This window comes from Oryza brachyantha, chromosome 12 (genome assembly GCF_000231095.2).
Source record: "Oryza brachyantha chromosome 12, ObraRS2, whole genome shotgun sequence".
In the NCBI taxonomy this organism is placed as follows: domain Eukaryota; kingdom Viridiplantae; phylum Streptophyta; class Magnoliopsida; order Poales; family Poaceae; genus Oryza; species Oryza brachyantha.
This window is the reverse complement of record NC_023174.2, coordinates 8880853-8899737: the sequence shown is the minus strand read 5'-3', so window position 1 is coordinate 8899737 and position 18885 is coordinate 8880853. Positions and strand designations below refer to the sequence as shown.

The window sequence follows — 18885 nt, the reverse complement described above, 5'->3', positions numbered from 1 at the left end:
ATGAGCCTAATTCGAGAGTTCATGTGGTCTTCGACATGTATTCTGTATATATATGTGTTTAACTAAACCTTGGTTTGTCTCTGACAGGATTTTCTCTCTTCGATATCCAAGACAATTTGTCACAAGCACTAGCTGTAAAAGCAGCAATGAACGTTCTTATTTGTTCTTGGTGTGCATGCATGTTCTTGATGTGTACCTATTAGAAATTCTAATTTGTATCGGCTCGATCCTCCCAAGTAGCTAGGACTATCGATTCAATGAATCGGCCCGATATATCAATTCTTTGAGTCGGCTTTTTTTTTTCTATTAGCTCATCGATCTCTCCTTATTTGTGCCTCATCAATGTTAAGGATTTTGTATTTATGATTTATGCCCATACTTGACACAAATATAGGGTCCATATCCAGCACAAGAGACCATTTATGTGGTAGTAGAGATGTGTCACCGCTTTGCTACATGTCCATATTTGCCTCCTACAATTCCTGGCAAGCTAGTTATTCCTCTAAGACCATCTTCAGTACTTCCAGACCTCCTTTACCCCTTCTTCATCTCAAAATCCTAAACGTTAAACACTTTTGGTCATATTCTAAAACTTATCATCACTGGAAGATGGCCATACATAATGCAACTATTGTTTGTGAGCTACTGTCCTTCCTCACTTCGTACTTAGCCTGTGTTTTAGAATGACTCTTTTTCTTCACTGAATTTACTTAAAAAGACTACCAAATACGATCAAGAGCAGATTTAAGGTGCGGGTAGCAGAGGCTCGAACCCTCACTACCCCTATTAAATCCATTGGAGCACTCAGAAAGCCCCTCCTACAATTGTATGCCAAAAGTTAGTAGAAACGGGACTGAAGTTCTATCTAACTTGTTTATATCCTCTAGTTTCGTTGGTTAGATCCGTCACTGAATACCATGTTCTTTTTCATCATTCCCCAATACTATTATAGTTAATTTCATCAAGTATACGATTAAATATCTATTTAAAAATTAGATAATCTTTTATATATCTGTCGGCCAATAACAACGTACACAGCCGTTGCATGTCGCTGATTATTTATTCCATGTAACAGGTGTCGAGAACTCACCACCTCGAGGGGCTGTAGCAACCACGTACAGTTGATTTAATTACATGTGCCTTCGACGTGTCACGTGTCTGCCACCTGGCTCAGCACAGCAACATGGCTACTAGCTAGCTCGCTATTAATTCCCGCCCGGCCCAGTCACAGCAACGTAAAACTACTCTCCTTCCTCCTCGAGTTGGCGAAGCAAACGGCGAGCGAGTTACCTAGCGCGACAAGGTATCGGTGCCGATCATGGCGGCCACGTCGCCGCTGCCGCGGTGGGCGCCGACGCCGAGCCCATCGCTGCCGCTCTGGCGGCGCTGGGGCGGAGCCACGCCAGACGCCACGGCGGGCCGAGGCGGCGGCGTAAACGGCGGTGCTGCCGCCTGGTCGTCGTCGTCGTTCTTCGCTGCGCTCTTCCCGTGGACGAGGAGGAGACGCGTCGACGACAGGCCGGCGGCTGGCGGCGGCGGGGCAGGTCCGGCGGCGTTTGACGGTGTAGAGGTGCTGCCGTCGGTGGCGGCGACGTCGTCGTCGACGGACGTCGTTGCCGATCCCGGGGTGTTCCTGACGTGGGAGGACGTGCGCGTGACGGTCGCCGGCCGGACGCGCGGCTCGCCGCCGGTGAGGATCCTCGATGGGATCACCGGGCACGCGCGGGCCGGGGAGGTGCTGGCGATCATGGGGCCGTCGGGGTGCGGGAAGACGACGCTTCTTGACACTCTCGCAGGTTCGTTCGTTCGTTCTCCGCCGGCCTTCTCGATCGCCCTCTCACTGTTACACGTGCATCCTGTGAAACCGTGAACTAAAAGTACCAGTAGTTGATGTTTTTTTTTTCTTATAGTACTCGTACTAGTCAATATCTTTGGAAAATTGCAAATTTTATGAGATACCAATAACATACCTCCAAATTTATAAACTGAACTTTTTTTAATACTGTTGTTGCAAATAGGTTAAGTTTTGACACATCTTCATTTTGGCGTGAAAATATTGAAGTAACAAAAGAAAATTAATGACACAATCTCTTACCTTTGGCCTCCTTAAGAAAAGAAGGACAATATATTGTATAGACTTTTCAGACGAAGGGTTGATCTCTCTGTAAATTTATTTTAAATTCATATAGAATACGCTGTTCTAGATCAGAAATTTGGAGGCGAACAGAAATCATAAGGGCTCATCTGATGCTATCTTCTTCTTGTGCCTTAATTTGAGTTAGCATGTTTTTTTCCCTTATTCTCCATAGTTTTGAGCCCTTCCATGTATTTATAAATTCTCTTTACAAATCCATTCACATACACCGACATTTTATTTACATTTTTCTTAATTTTATATTTTATCTCTTTCTAATCGGAAATATTGCTTTTTTTCTAAAAAAAACCATAAAAATTAGTCGATTCATAAAGAAATCTATGCACACAATATATATATATATATATATATATATATTTCTATATCGATCTCTTTTTTTTGTAAAAATAAACGCAGTGGAGATCCATTTTAATTATGCCAGGTCCGCTTTACTGGCTGCAATTTATTGGACTATAGCGTGGCATCATTTCGTATCCATGCCACAAACCTCTTTAATTTCCTTCAATGGAAATCATTCATTTGCAAGAAAATTGTCCCACCGGCCAGTCGAATACCTGAAAATAATAATATGTGGATTTATGTATTGATTCAACAAGATATGTGTAAAAAAAATAATAGTGTTATTTTCTCCCTTACCCAATTTCTACTATCTTGTTTTATGTGACATGTTTTCTGAATGTTTAATTATTGTATTTTTGTAAATAAAAAATAAATAACAAAATTGTTTTCAAAAATTATATTAATCGATCTATTTTTAAATGTTCTTTATTTAATACTTAATTAATTATACGATAATAAAAGCCACCCTGAGATAAAGTTTCTCAACCATAAGACAAGTTATTTTCATCCCTCGTAGGTAGATTATTTTTCGCACATGAACAAATATATTATGTATCCCAGCTATGAAGGGCTAGGGATGAGTCCACGCAGAGCTATATATCATGATGCACTAGACATATTGTAAAAACTTAAATTATACCACTATTAGATTTATTTTGTCACTGCTAAGAACACAATTACAGGTAGCTAGATCTCATTTGCATACACAGACAAGACACCTATCTCTAACCAATTGCACGTCAAAAAAAACCAACCATTTTAGCTGGCGGTTCCTAACTGCCAATTGCATGTCGAAAAACCAACCATTTCCTCGGTGGGTTCCCAACCGCCACCTGAGGTAAGCTAATGAGAACATCCTATGCAAACCTATTTTGGCAGAGCCAAAATTGAAATTTGAGATATACTTCAAATCCATTTTATCCAGAGAGAGTATTTTGCCATTTCACTTGATGAGTTCATCACATACCAGAAACAATCAAACCAAGAGCATGGACTGATGAATATAAGGTTGCAAAAGGCCACAATCAAGAACTCAACTGCCAAATAAAAAACATGGTTCCCAGTGCATTTTTCACTAACAGTTTTTTTAAATGTCCGTAAAAATAGAGGGGTGTTATCAAAAATGTTTTCTAATAGTCAGTTAGCATATAAATTTAAACACTTAGTATATATGTTGATAATATAGACAACATACAAAACCTTGTAAGTTTTGTTCGCAAAAACATGACTATAATTTATGTAGGTGTTATTGATTTAATCCTCGTACCAAATGGAGTACGTTGTTTTTCTAATAAATGAATGAAAGAAATTTAACGACACAGGCAGCGGGGATTAATCCTGAACTGCTACGCAATATATATTTTTAAAAAAGTTTCTAAGTCAAAATTAATCACCACATATCCTGAAAATAATCGTTTCCTTTATAGCAGTGAACTCTATCGTTTACTATAAATACCTGTCAGAAAAAAAAACAAATAGTCTTCATGTGTCGCTCATCCCCGTTAGAAAACTCAGGCTAGCTGGTCGAGTGAGAGGTTTGCGTGCTAGATGGGACTATCCTTGAAAAATAATTAAATCCGTGCATGCGTCTACTGTATATGCCTGTAGGAGTACAGCCAAGAGGCTGAACATTTTGTTTCACAGCTCATTAATTAAGTACGCGTTTCAAGACAAATTAAGTATTCCACTGTACAGTGTACAGGCGATGAGGCTGAAATAATTAATTTGTTTGGAACAATTCATTTTAATACACTGCTTGAACATGATCACAAGTCCATGTGCGATAGTCTCCAAGTTTAATGCTCCTTCCTTTCTAAAAAAGGAAAATTGGGAAAATCCGGCCATCACACATTACTCTTAATTAGTTTGAGACCTCTTATAAGCTCATTTATGAAAAATCTCTCTTTCTAATTAATTCGCTCTGGTTTATGATTAATTGCTCCCTATCACTGCTGCTCACATATTCTTATGGTGGTCCCCAGCTACACGTTCTATATGGTCTTTTGCACCGTATGGTCAATGTAGTAATAAAGCATACTATATCAGCTAATCTTTGCTCATACTTTCTTCCTTTCAGGTTATTAGATTTTTTAGGTTTGTCTAAATTTATCCATATATCTACGTATATATTTTGGATATGTGTCTAGATTCATTAGCATATGATAAATCTAAAGAAGGCTAGAAAATTTTATGACCTGAAATGGAGGAAATAGTTATCATTCCTGGTACGGCAGGAGCTAGATGTGGCCACCCCATGGGTCACGGTCATGTTCGGACGATCGATCTCCATCTCCACTGTCACACATTTATCAGACTCAGGTTCAATGTCAAGTTCAATGTCCGTGCCCAGTGGCTCTGTCCATAAGTGTGTTTGACTCATGAACCTAGTGTTTAGCTACAGTTCGGAGACAAGAACACATATATAGATATATAGAAAGTGTACACATACAATTTTAGACATTCATCCGTTCTTAATATGTGTGTATCATATTATATAAATAAAGTATGTTGCATTATGCATTTCCGTATATAAGTACATATATACATATACGTACACACATATGCATGTATGTGTATGTGTGAGTATATATATAAACAATATTATACACGTTCAAGATGTTTCTAAAATAAATGCCGAGGTAGCTGTTGGCGTATGTAAACACTAGCGATGTCTATGGAAGCCCATATATATCCCGCTAAAGTACGGTATAACGTTGACAAGAATTTCTTAGCCAGAATTACATTAATTTGCACATGCTAGTGTTCATATAGCACACCAACTATTTCAAAATATAATGACATATAATATTGAAATTTTATTAAAATACAATAACTTTTCCAACTACATAATAATCTTTCATGTTATTCAATTTAATTATCCATAGACTTCACGCTCACTCGTCCAATCACAACCTTACCTTTTTAATTACACCTATTTTTTTAATATACGTGTACAACACTGAAACTTTGTCAGACGCAATATACTCGTCCAAGATACCGTCTAATCATTCAGCCATGTGCTATCCGTAAGCTTACTTTTATTAATTTATGATAGTTATTGCCAGTGTCTTCAACTTAATTTCATCCGTGCCATCTAACAAAATTTTAATTAGCCACGTTGGACTAATTAATTAATAGGAATATTCCTGCATATTTAACAAATCACATCATGCAGCATAAATCCAATGCTCTAACGAAATAAAGTTTGACGGCGACGTTACCAGCCAAATTGATTGTACAATCGTACTAAAACAACAGGCTGATCATTTGACCCAAACCAATGAAATATAGGACACCATGTTTTCGCTTATGCTTATAAGCTAAAATTTAAATTTTCAATTTTAGATTTGAGTTGATTTTGAAATTTTTACTGTTTATTTTTTCAGCGTTGACTTAATTTTATGTCGATAAGAATATGTCTGTAAGTTTTTTATTCACAAATTATTTTTCATTTATAAATATGTCGTCTGACCTTTTATGAAAATGACAAACAATCACCCTAATAATATATTAAGCAAATCAATGCTTTAAACATGGACAAGCTAGAATTAATTATTAGTCGCCGCGAGGGTGTGGATCATCTAGCTACTAACATAACATGTGAACCCACTGTCTTATGGCTCACATGTGAGCGTAGAGCCGGTCCTGACCTTCCAGGACCTCTTTACAAAATTGAATATAGATACTCAGAATTATATAACAATAAGAAAAAAAATATTTACTTTATATATATAAATTATGATCGTAAACAATTAAATTATATGTAATAATATTTATATAGAAAATATTAATCATGTTACCTAAAAACTGGGTACGGGTGCTCAGATTTGATGGCCCACAGCAGCCGCATCGTTCGCGGCCGATATCGTTATGAGTGTCTATAATATGAGGGCAAGTACAACCATGTAGACGGTTGTTGTATATTTGACACACATAGATAACTAAATAGACGGCTTGTACAATAACTTGTTTATTTGTTTGTCTGCAAAACGTTTAATTTATCATTTGATACATAAATCAAGGTAATCAATAGTAGTAGCGAATAGACAAGATGCGGCGTACAACAGTGCTAGTGGTGTCGGTTTAGCATTGAAGCACGTACCCCTGCTGTCTTTTCGCGAAGAGACACTGTGGCCATCTGTTAGATAAGGCGGGGTCTTTTTGCAAATTTCGCAACATACAGATAGCTTAAAAACAGACGTCGTACATGCCCTGTTACTGTGAGAGGGGTAGGACGCAATTAATCAGTCGAATATTGTGCTGGCTGCCCTGTTGCCACACTATTTATCAGTAATTAATCGATCGTGTCCTTGGATGTCAACGTACCGGACGTTAATTTGTAGACGTTGACATGTTTTAATTGGATATGATGGCGCACATATATGCACTACGCCACAGGAGATTCGTCCTTACTGATTGGCATAACAATTTTGATAGTTGTCCATTGCCCATCGCGTGTATTTATTACTTAAAAATAATTAATTATGGGTGGCCCCTATTAACCAATGACGTGATGTAGCTAGGTACTGCCTTTAGTGCATTAAATTTGACGTAATTTAGCCAGGAAAATACTCCAAAGAGAGGGAATGTTACACACAAATACCCTATCAAATGTGACACACTACCTGATAGATAGTGAGGTGTGTCTGAACAGGTGTTTTGGAACAAATGGAATTTACAGTTTGAAGATTTTTTTTTAAAAAAATAGTCAAGGATAAATAGGACGTCTCTATCAAAGGAATTAACGGCATTCTAATATATGTTGATTTTTCGTAGGTTGGGCGTGGCCGGTTAAAGAATTAATTTATTGTTACGCTAACGTTGTACAGGTGTTAATAATATAGTTGTTCCATATATACCATTGGATTTGCATAACCTTATCTCCGGTGCACGTGATCACACACACACATACATATATACACACATATATATATATATATACACGTACATGTGTATATATGCACATGTATATATATAGCAAGACTAATATATGCACCCTTTTAGTATAAGTTGTTCTACACCCCTCACTTCCATGCCCTTCTAAGCCCCATCCCACCTTCCACCCCTCTTTCCAAGACCCAAAAACCACTTTTATCTTATTTAAAGGTTGGTCACAGAGTTCCTCCGTGGGTTAACCCCTTTATGGGCTTCCCCTCATATCGATTTAAGCTCATATCTCGTCTCACACAAATTCTGCAGTAACACAAAGGCAAATATGCAGTAACACGACAACTAATTTACAGTAACAACGTGAAAACATACCCATGAGGGATCTACTTGTTTAAAATATTTTTTTCTAACAATATGGTACAAACGCTTTTAAAAAATAATATATGATATGAGAGATAAAGTTGTTTAAAGTTTGAAATCTTAAGAAATATCTATAAGTGTGTAGCGATGTGCCTCTATATAGTAATAACGCTACGTTGCTTTAAAATATGTATATTATTACTGTACAATTGCAGTAACATCATGATATAGTTGCAGTAACATCATGATATACGTGTAGAAACGTGTGTGTTACACAGTTGCAGTAATGTCCTGATAAAAATATAGGAACATCGCGATAAAAGTATAGTAACATCATGACTGCATAATATTGCTACAGTATAACTAATGCATGTGAGAGAGCTGAATATGTTGTATTCCCAATCTTTAGAGAGTAATATCTCAAGTGTTTTATATTATTTTTTAAAACCGTTTTCACCATAATGGTTAAAAAAATGTGTTTTGAAAAACTAGATCCGTCATGACTATATTTTAACGGTGTTACTACATTTTATAAGACATATTACTATATTTTTACCTTCGTGTTACTACACTTTTTAGATAGACGGGAGTTGATAAAGGTGGAGTGTGGAACAAGATCAAATGATAGGTTTGACCGATAGGAAAGAGTTTTGACCAGGCTAAAAGAGGGGCTTTGGGCCTTTGGAAGGGGATATTCTAAGTGGGATGCACATTATATATATATATATATATATATATATATATACATTATATATATATATAGACGTTAATTTGATGCAATCGGTTCACGTGTGTACCTCAGACAGATTCATGGTCCAGAGCCCAGACACGTTAGTGCCGGACAGAAACAGTTGAACGATACTACAAATTGATTAAAAGAAAAGGAAGGAAACAAAAGAGAAGCACACATGCCACCAGACTTTGCTATAAATATTTATAGAATTGTCTCTGTTTCTTTTAATTGCTAAAGTCCTAATACTTCCATCCCAAAGATGCAAATGTCATTCTGTCATTAAGTTTGACCAACACGGTCAAGTCAACATGCTTGGACCACAGTAGAGAAAACACCCCTTAAACATAAGTAAGTCAATTTTCCATATGTACTAAGTATTTTTATCTTTTTATTAATTTTAGAAATTAAAATCAGTAACGCCATTAATAAAATTTAACGGTACTGGTAAAATTACAAGGTGAAAATTTGGGGTTTTCAGGCCAAACGACATATTCCAAATGAAAAGTAATTTGTGAATAAATCTTTTATAGACATATTCTTAGCGATCTAAAATTTAATGCTAAAAAATAAATTACGATAAAAAACATAAAATCAACTTCGAAATTAAGGTTAAAAATTAAATAAAATATGATGAAAAAACACAAATTAACTAAAAAATTAAGGTTAAGAATTTAAATTTATAATAATAATCAGAAGCGAAAAGATGATGGTGCAATCCAATGATATCCTCTCAATTTAAGAGTTTTATTGGCATGTTGACAATCGGAGCATATACCAATAACAAATATACAATTGTTTCATGCAAATATATTAATTTATAAAAAAATTGTGTCAATGTTTATAAACTATTTTATTTTTTAATAAAATTTCTATGTACAAATTTGTCATAAAATCACTGTTTTAGTATTATTATATTGTAAATTAGTTTCAAAAGCTATTTACCAAAAATGCCATCGTTAACTAAAAGAGAAAATTGCTTATGTGATCCTGATATTTTTTTTATCCCTTGCATTCCCATTCTGTCGGTTCACCCTTAGTTGATCATTTAATTACTATTTTACCCTTAGGCATGAAACAGCAATAGAAATTTATGGAGTATATTGTTGGAAGCATATAAGTTTCCTGTGTAAGACTTTTATATTCATGATTCCTTTTGCAAAGAACTGTGTATGGCAAAGTTAATGGTAGAAAAATAATGTCTAATTTTATTGAAAAAGTATATATACCATACTTTTATGATGGTAGTACAACATATATTTGTCACCTATTGTAATATTATATAAAACAAATGCTATCCAAAATGTACCATTTTGAAGAAATGTCGCACAGTGTTTGTTAATATATATTAAACATTTGATCTACAGTAATTCATTATCTAGTAAACTTACGAATAAGATAGTCACACTTGTTCAAGCATAAATCATGACATTTAAGGAATTAACATGAAAAGGCGGGACCTTTTTACACCATTTTAAGTGTAATGGATGAAAAGGGTATTGAAGGAATTAAAATTAAAATTCAAGGGTATATAAAGAGAGATTAACAAAACTAAGGAGCATCCAAGAGACCGGCTTAGATTTTTGAGGGCACCAAAGAATTTTGTCTAACTAAAAACAATTTATTTTCTAGGCCCCGATTCCATTATAGCCCATTCTAAATATTTTTTTCTGCATACACTTCGAACGCCTTCCAACTGTATGAAGCGCACAATCCCTGGCCGGATTGGCTCCCAAAACATGCCTTATTAAAGAAAAAAAAAATCTACTCAACATAGTTGTTAACTCTATATTAAATTTTAATAGATGTTGTTCTTGACTTCTTTTAAACTTTTAAGAATTATTTTATTAAAAAATTATATGATTATTATTTATTTTGATGCGATTGGAGTTATGGCAAAATCTTTTTTAATTATGACTTTTTACATATTTGCATAATTTTCAACTAAGATGAATGGTCAAATCTGTGATAAAAATCAATTATGTCATCTATTAAAATACGGTTGGAGAAATTATATATCTTCATAAAAAAAAGTAAGTGTATATCGTAATATGTTGGCTTGGCGAGCTGCGGTCTGCCTTAAAAAGCAACTGAGCAAAATCCCCATTTCAACGATCATAAATAAATAAGTAGATATGAAAACCCAAACAACCATTTGTGTATTTCATTGGCTGAAACTACGTACATGACAGACCAACATGACAAATTCTTTATTCAACCGAGTTTTCTTAAGCAAAAAAAAAGGTGGGTAAAATCTATTTTAATACTTAAACTTGGCTTTAAGTCTATTTTAAACTTGAATTACAAATCAGGTTAGTTTAACCTCTTATCTTCTAAAACCAGACACATAAAACCCTAAAATATATTTCAGTGTGGTTAGTATTATTGTTTCCACATAGGTGACAAAGTTAATACTTTTCCTACAACCGTGAGTTAATTTCTAATAATCCGTTGTATATCTTAATTGTTGATGTATATATAATATTGTACTGCAGGAAGGTTAGGACCGGAAATGAATCGATCTGGCGTGGTTTTAATCAATGGCCGACAGGAAAAGCTTGCGTTTGGAACCTCAGTAAGAGAATATTCTCAGTTATCTCATTCCCGAACGTATTTTACTATTTTGCATTTCTCTTGTGAAAAGCAACAAACAAACTATGCTTTTGTTTTGCTGCTATCTATGTACTTGTTGTAACTGTACGTCTGTATGACACTTTCTAAGGCTTTTCTCGCTGAAAAATGTGCTGAGCTTAATTATTATATATAACTCATGAAATAGTAACTAAAACTCTTAATACAAATTCCATCTTTAAGCTATAGAGGAGAGGTTTGTCTGGCTATGTTGTTTTGCACAGTTTTTTTCCGACTTTATGTGCATGCTTTCTAAATTGCTAAACGTAAAAAGTTTTATATACAAAAGTTTACTACCTCACATTTCTAAAGTATATTTTGAATTCTATAGTAGATAATTTTATCATTTATACCATTAATTAATTATAGAAAAATCAGATAATTTTTCATCTTTTTTATCTTCATTTATATAAGAAAGAACGCAAGCACTATTTATTACCATGTCGGAACAAGCAGCCTAGGTAGAATAGGTTTTTTTATCATCCTCTAAAAGTATCTTAAGATACTAAGAATTTTAGTATAAAGTTTTATTATCTTAAGATACAAAGTATATCGAGGTACCATATTTTTTTAGATTAAAACATATGGTACCTTAAAGTATTTTTTTAAGGACCGTAAAAAAAACTCGTGTAGTATAGACAAGTACATGCAGGAGCAATGGAAATGTTAATAATGCTTCTGCCCTATCCACAAACAAATATGCTCCTGCCCTTAGGAATTAAACCGCAACTCTCCTTGTGTGGAAGGCGTACGTAACCCAGGACAACGTGCTGATGTCGACGCTGACGGTGCGGGAGGCCGTCCACTACTCGGCGCACCTGCAGCTGCCGGACACGATGCCGGCGCCGGAGAAGCGCGGCCACGCGGAGCGCGTGATCCGGGAGATGGGGCTCGGCGACGCCGCGGACACGCTCGTCGGCGGGCGGGTGGCCAGGGGGATCAGCGGCGGGCAGCGGAAGCGGGTGAGCATCTGCGTGGAGATGCTGACGCGGCCCCGGCTGCTGTTCCTCGACGAGCCCACCAGCGGCCTCGACAGCGCCGCCTCCTACCACGTCATGAGCCACATCGCCAGGGTCGCCGCCAGGGAGGGCATGGCCGTCGTCGCCGCCGTGCACCAGCCCAGCGGCGACGTCTTCGAGCTCTTCCACGGCCTCTGCTTGCTCGCCTACGGGAGGACCGTCTTCTTTGGGACGCCTTCCAATGCTAATGAGGTAACTAAAATTAGAGGTTTTTCCGTATATAAACAATTGGAACCTTCAAATACCAGGTCGTGTTGTTTTTAATAGATTTTTCCTTCTTTCCTACTAAATGATTCGTGTTTTGTAAAAAAGTTTGTAAATCTTTCTTATTTATTCGCATGTAACCAGATGAGTCTTATGTACTCCCAACTATGGTTTTGGCCGCATACACCCTGACAAGATGTATAGGTCGGGTTTAATATAATTCATTATCTAAAAAATTTATCATCTGCTTTTATAAAATAGTTTTTTAACTTTATAATAGTTAATTTTATTATTTATATCATTCAGTAGCTATCAAATAATCGGGTAATTTTTTATCTTTCGTCTATGTTATGATACGAAAGATAAAAAAATATCCGATTATTTGATAGCTATCTAGAAGGTTGCAAATTGATTTTACCTCTAGGTATTTTCTCAGACCGTAATGTTTTTCCTAAAATTAACACTCTTCTCTCTCTCTTTTACAATTGATGTTTTTTTTAAACAATGAAAACAATCGACAAGAGTTTGAAATAACACACGTATATACATCCATTTCAGTTTTTCACGCAAAGTGGTTTTCCATGCCCACACATGAGGAACCCATCCGACCACTTCCTCAGAATAGTCAACAAAGACTTTGATGAGGTATATGTATATACATGTTTGGTTGTCATTTTAACTGAAATGTTATTGATAATATTTTTTTTGCCAGGAATGTTGTACTTATATCTATTTACGTGGCATTCAATGTATGTAGGAAAATATGGAGAGCTCCAAGGCTAACAGAAAAACAGCTGCTGAAGCAACTGAAATTCTAACAAATGCATACCTGTCCTCCAGTTATTCAGAGAAAACTGCTAATGAGATAGCTGAGATGAAAGGGATGGTAAGTTATATAAGTTTAGTTTTCTTTAGGATATAACATGGTCTCAGTTTTGGACTTTCAGTCAACGAGAATCGATCTGTAATCGCGCAGACAATAAAACTGTAATGGATAACTCATAAATAGAAACAGTTAATATTTATATATGATGAATCATGAATGCCCCCTTCCTTCGCTAGCCTTACGTTTTGGTCAACATATTATATGAAAATTTGTTCTATCAAAGAAGTCACTCTTAACTCATATCACTAAACACATGTCTTGCTTTATTTTCATGTTGACAACAGTTTTATACTAACTTACGTACTGTTAATGCTTAAGAATATTTTAATCCGAAGTAAAGTCAACACATTGTTCCAAAATAGTAAATCCACCGAATGTGCGCTATCATTTCGCTTATTTTTATATTTATAAGTGAAACTTTAAATTTTCAGTCTTAAATTTAGAATTGATTATAGGATTTTCTCACGGAAGTTTATTTTCCAGTTTGTATTTTAGAGCGCTAAGAATAAATATATAAAACTTTTATTCGCAAATTATTTTTGTTTGAAAATATGCCGGGCTTTTTCTATGAAACAACCAAATAATAACGATAATTATATATATTTTTAAATACAATGGCAGCAAGGTCTAACACTGACTTGTGTCACAGTGCCAGTGACACGGGTATTGGGGATTGATCAAAAGCTACTAGAAGTACAATATAGAAGCGTGTCACATAGGACTTGTTAACTTAATTCTGCTAGCTCTTGGTATGTTTGCAGTGGTGCTTCCTGGTCTCATGGACATTTGCTATATATTGTGTTGTTGTGTGTTACAGGATGGAGCTCCATTTAGAAGGAAAGAGCAAGCCAGCTTCGGTACTAAGCTCCTTGTGCTAACCAAAAGATCCTTCATAAATATGCACAGGGACATAGGATACTACTGGATGCGTTTGGCCATTTATTTGGGCATTGGCGTTTGCATTGGCACCATCTTCTACCAAGTTGGATACAGTTATAGTTCTATCCAGGTTAGTGGAGTAACTAACAAGTATTCAGTTTTAGAAATATGATTCACCTTGGGCAACATAAACAGGTCTATATATGTGCAGACTAGATGGCACTGACATACTTCTTCCTTGACGGTTTCAGACAAGATGTGAAGTAATAATGTATACGACTGCGCTTCTAACTTTCATGGCGATTGGAGGATTCCCTTCTTTCATAGAGGACATAAAGGTTGTTTTCGCTTCCATCCATGTAAATTAAGTGAGATTTACGACATTCTTTCACCTAGAAACTAATTCTGTTGTGAAAAAATATCATGAAAAGAAACAACTAACAAAATTTTACACCTTCAACATCTCAATTATTTATTTTTATCTTGGTGTACGGTTACACTTTGACTAAAAATTTTGTTTAGTAAATTTCACACACAACTGTAGCTATTTTGACCAAATTATCGCAAAAATATGGTGTTAAGAGTGTGTATTAGAACTAAATTTATCACAAAACTATAGATTTAAAGTATTTCTCACAAAACCATAGGTTTAGTACAGAAGTTATCAAACATATACATATCTCTGAGTTTACATCCATAGCGCTACTATGCTTAGTTAAAATTGTAGTTTTGTAATAAAATTGATATTAAGTCGGTAGTTTTATGATATATATTATGCTAAATATGTATTTCATGAAAATATATTGGTAAATTTGTAGGTTTATGATATACATTCTAAAACTTACAATTTTGCAATAGTTTGATAAAAATTTATTTTTGTGAAATTTACTAAAAAAATGTTGTATTTCATCTAACCAATAAGTCAATAATTTCTGACCACATTTTGTTCGAAGAATCAGGTATTCAGAAGGGAGAGGCTGAGCGGCCACTATGGCGTCGCGGAGTTCGTGATCTCAAACACGCTCTCAGCCACCCCGTACCTCGCCTTCATCGCCGTGGCCCCAGGCGCGATGCTCTACTACCTCACGGGGCTGACCCGAGGAGCGGAGCACTTCGCCTACTTCACCGCCACGCTCTGCATGTGCACGCTGCTGGTGGAGAGCATGATGATGATCATCGCCGTCGTCGTCCCGGACTTCCTCATGGGCATCATCGTCGGCGCCGGCGTCCAGGGCGTGATGATGCTCAACGGCGGCTTCTTCCGCCTCCCCAACGAGCTCCCCAAGCCGGTGTGGAAGTACCCGTGCTACTACATCTCCTTCCACAAGTACGCGGTGCAAGGGTTCTACAAGAACGAGTTCATGGGGCTCTCATTCCCCAGCGATCAGCTCGTCGAGGCCAACGTCACCCTCAGTGGCGTTCAGGTTCTCAGGGAGAAGCTGCAGGTGGAGATGGGCTACTCCAAGTGGGTAAACCTCGCTATCCTGTTCGGGATGATGGTGGCATACCGGATGATATTCTTTCTCATTGTCAAGGTTGCAGAGGATCTCAGGCCAAAACTGAGAGGAATGAGATGTAGATGGCCAAAGTAGTAGTTGACCCAGGAGGAAAGGATCAGTAGACACCAATAAAATTTGAAGTACAACTTGTACGATATATAGCATAATTGTAAGGTAACAAGTCGTATGTATCTTGTGTCATTTGAGGTATATTGCCAACGGAACAAAATTGTAAGGTAAACCAACATATCATGAACCGTCCATTGCTCACTGGTTGAAGGGCTAACTTGCCCTTTTGTCATTCGTGGTAAGATGTCATTTGTTGATGCTTAAAATCTCTTAAAAGTGTTTAATGGAATGGAGCAATGCTGCCTTATTGCAATGTCCTGAGATTTTCCTTGGAAAATTGCACCAACATGTTTTTAATATCTTTGCGAAAAATGATTGAACAGCAAAACAAACTTATGCCATCTAAGATAAGAGTGAATGTAAATAAATAAGGAATATTTTATAGAGGGATATATTCATGAGCGGCCTGGAGCAAAAATATTCTTCAGTGAGAGCAAAAATGTTTGGACCAATACATATAAGGGAGTCTAGAAATGAAAATCGGAAGCTGTTTGGAATGTACAACTTTAGCAAACAAGAAACAAAATACAGTTCTTCTAAATGATTACAGGCACAGCATTGCCATGCCGCCTCAATTAGATCTTGCTATCTCCTCCATGTTAGAGTTAGACATATACAGTTAGACATAACAATGTAGAGTAGAAACTCTATACATAAACATAGAATTCTAGATATATAAGATATAATATTTACCTTGTACTCTAAGTATGTATATGATATGTATGCACACGCTATATTTACACCCCATGAGGGTTATAAATATACAACGGAATAAGATTTTCATCAAATATTTTCAACATGGTATCAAAGCCATGGACCAATGTCGTTCGATCCTTGGTCACCACAGCTCCCTTTCGCACCTCCCCTGGGAGATGCCATTGTCAGAATATCTCTAGGGTACCTCATCGATAATCTACCATAAATTATCCATAGATTACTTATAGCCCCCATTCCGTTTGAAGCCCAGTAGTAGTGCAGTTTAGACCGATGTGGCCCACAAGAGGGGCGGAGCAGCATATGTTGCCCTCCGGAAAAAAAATTAGCTAGATTTTATCAATTTTTACTATGTATATATCCTCTCAATCCAAATTCAAGCACCCGTAACAGTTTAAATCTAGTTCAAAGCACTAGAAACAAAATGAGTGGTACCCCATCTATTTCACTCTAGCTCTGTCTCTGCCCACAAGTGGTTGTGAGTAGTGGTTTAATACAACTTTTGAGGTTTAGGTGGGTGAGGACCTGTTTATAAAAGTACTCCCAATAGATCATCGATATTTGATTATCTATATTGCCATTTGTATGACCATGTAAAGTAAATTCTCTCTTCATATTAGTAGTTATTGCTCCAACATAACACCCATATTACATCCCCAGTGCGTATTTTGTTAATATTTTGCAACCACCTATTCTCATGTTATTGTTGCTCTCTCCTCTTAAGATTGGATGTTGAGATATGGAGTGGGAAGAGAGAAACTCTAAATATGAAACTTCTCTTTCTAGTATTAAGAATGAGATGGAGTATCTACTGGAGCAACTATTTTTCACCACAAACTTCATTTTCATAATGGGGAATGAGATAGAGTATCTATTGATACTGCTATAAGTCTTTTGCTCCGACAATGGTATCCCCAGGTAGACCCCTTTTACACGAAGAGAGGACAAAAGTGTACGTGAGATACTATGCGAATGTAGATCAGCTGAGTGTTACATTAGTATTAGATTAATTTCTTCTAGCCAAGAAAAGAAACCAAGCATTAGAGGAATTCAACTTAGTCAAACAGTAGGTACCCAAATGATGAAACGACTTATTAAAGGGTGACGGGAATGAAACTGGAACAATGAAGGAAAAACGAGACATTACCCAAATGACAAAACGACCCCTTAACAATTCTTGCGAGGAACACGAGTTCACGATTGCAAGGGAGATGTACGCACTATGTTGGACTCCGAGGTTGTTGTGGGATATACGGATTAGCGGTATACAACTGTGTTGTATGTTTAGTATAGGATTGTTAACACCGGATTTTGGCAAATGGCCATTATGGATTAATGCACGATTAGAGACTAAATCGGACAGGAAAAGGGGAATCGGTTGGAATAATAAACTGGAGGCAATAAGGGTTCAACCGATAGAGTCTGAATCAGACAGGAGTTAGAGTCCGATTGGGCCCAGGAGTTTAGAGATAGATTCGGTACTAATCAGAGTCCGTGTAAATTAGTTTTATGTTTATGTTAGAGTTTGTCTAGGATTTTATATCTAAAATAGAGTCCGAGTGTAATATGTTAGTTATTAACACAGATCCATATTCGGTTTGGTTAGTTAGATTCCGGGATATAAATAGGTGATCCCGCAGCTTTGTAAAATCATCAATCAGATCATGAACTCAAATTCGGTGCATCGCCTACCTTCTCGACAGCGCAAGCTCTCGGCACAAGGTTTGTTAGCTTCGCAATGTAAGTTTATGTTTGTCAAACCCGTTCATCAGCTAGAACAACACTGTCTCGATTAAGTTTGATCTCCTGCCTAGCTGGTCGACAGTTTATCTAAGATCTTGTTATTGCTTTGGTCTATTCGTAGTTCGAAGTAGTGATAGGTTCAAGGTCAAGTCCTTGCGAGCTGCTTTATTCGACTTATCAATATGAATCTGTTTAACTTGATTCTGTCTCGATTTAGTCTGATCAATCTAGTTGACCGTGTTTGTATTGTCAAATTGGATCAAGTACTCGTGAGGGCTTATCGCTAGAGTTCTAGCCAGCACTATCTCAAGTAATTCATCGGTTTATTTATTAAGCTTGTTGATCTTCATGTTTTCTATAGTTATATCGTGCTTGACTGCATATTGTCTCGGTTAGGTCCGATCTATGTATGTTTAGTTCAATCTGGCTAAAGGAACTTGTCCGATCGGCTAAGATTAGTAAATAGATTAGCGGATTACGTTGGACTGATATTTGATTACTCGTACATTGCAATGCTTTACTAATTTTATGCATGATCACATTTAGACCTGAATTGTCCTGGTTATAGGTCCGATCTTCTAGGTCGCGCACGAGGATGTATGCGTTTGGTTATTATTGTTTTATGCTAGTAATCGCTATGTTAGTCTCCTATTGGCTGCTGATTTTATGTGCGATAAGCATAAGACCGGCCCGATCGTCTGATTAAT

At 36.6% G+C, this 18885-nt stretch overlaps 1 protein-coding gene across 2 annotated transcripts; it reads left to right on the top strand.

Annotated features, from left to right (window-relative positions):
* The first annotated feature begins 1262 nt into the window (after positions 1-1262).
* On the top strand, positions 1263-15744 carry LOC102706339 (ABC transporter G family member 1-like). 2 transcript variants are annotated; one of them, XM_006663914.3, is made up of 8 exons: positions 1263-1796; positions 10970-11049; positions 11852-12316; positions 12887-12973; positions 13086-13214; positions 14032-14223; positions 14345-14431; positions 15053-15744. In XM_006663914.3, the coding sequence occupies exons 1-8, from the start codon at positions 1319-1321 to the stop codon at positions 15683-15685; spliced, it is 2151 nt and encodes a 716-aa protein (XP_006663977.2). In that variant the 5' UTR covers positions 1263-1318; the 3' UTR covers positions 15686-15744. The 2 variants fall into 2 exon arrangements, with proteins under 2 accessions (XP_006663977.2, XP_040385389.1); XM_040529455.1 differs by having other exon boundaries at positions 1665-1796; positions 15047-15744.
* The last annotated feature ends 3141 nt before the right edge of the window (positions 15745-18885 follow it).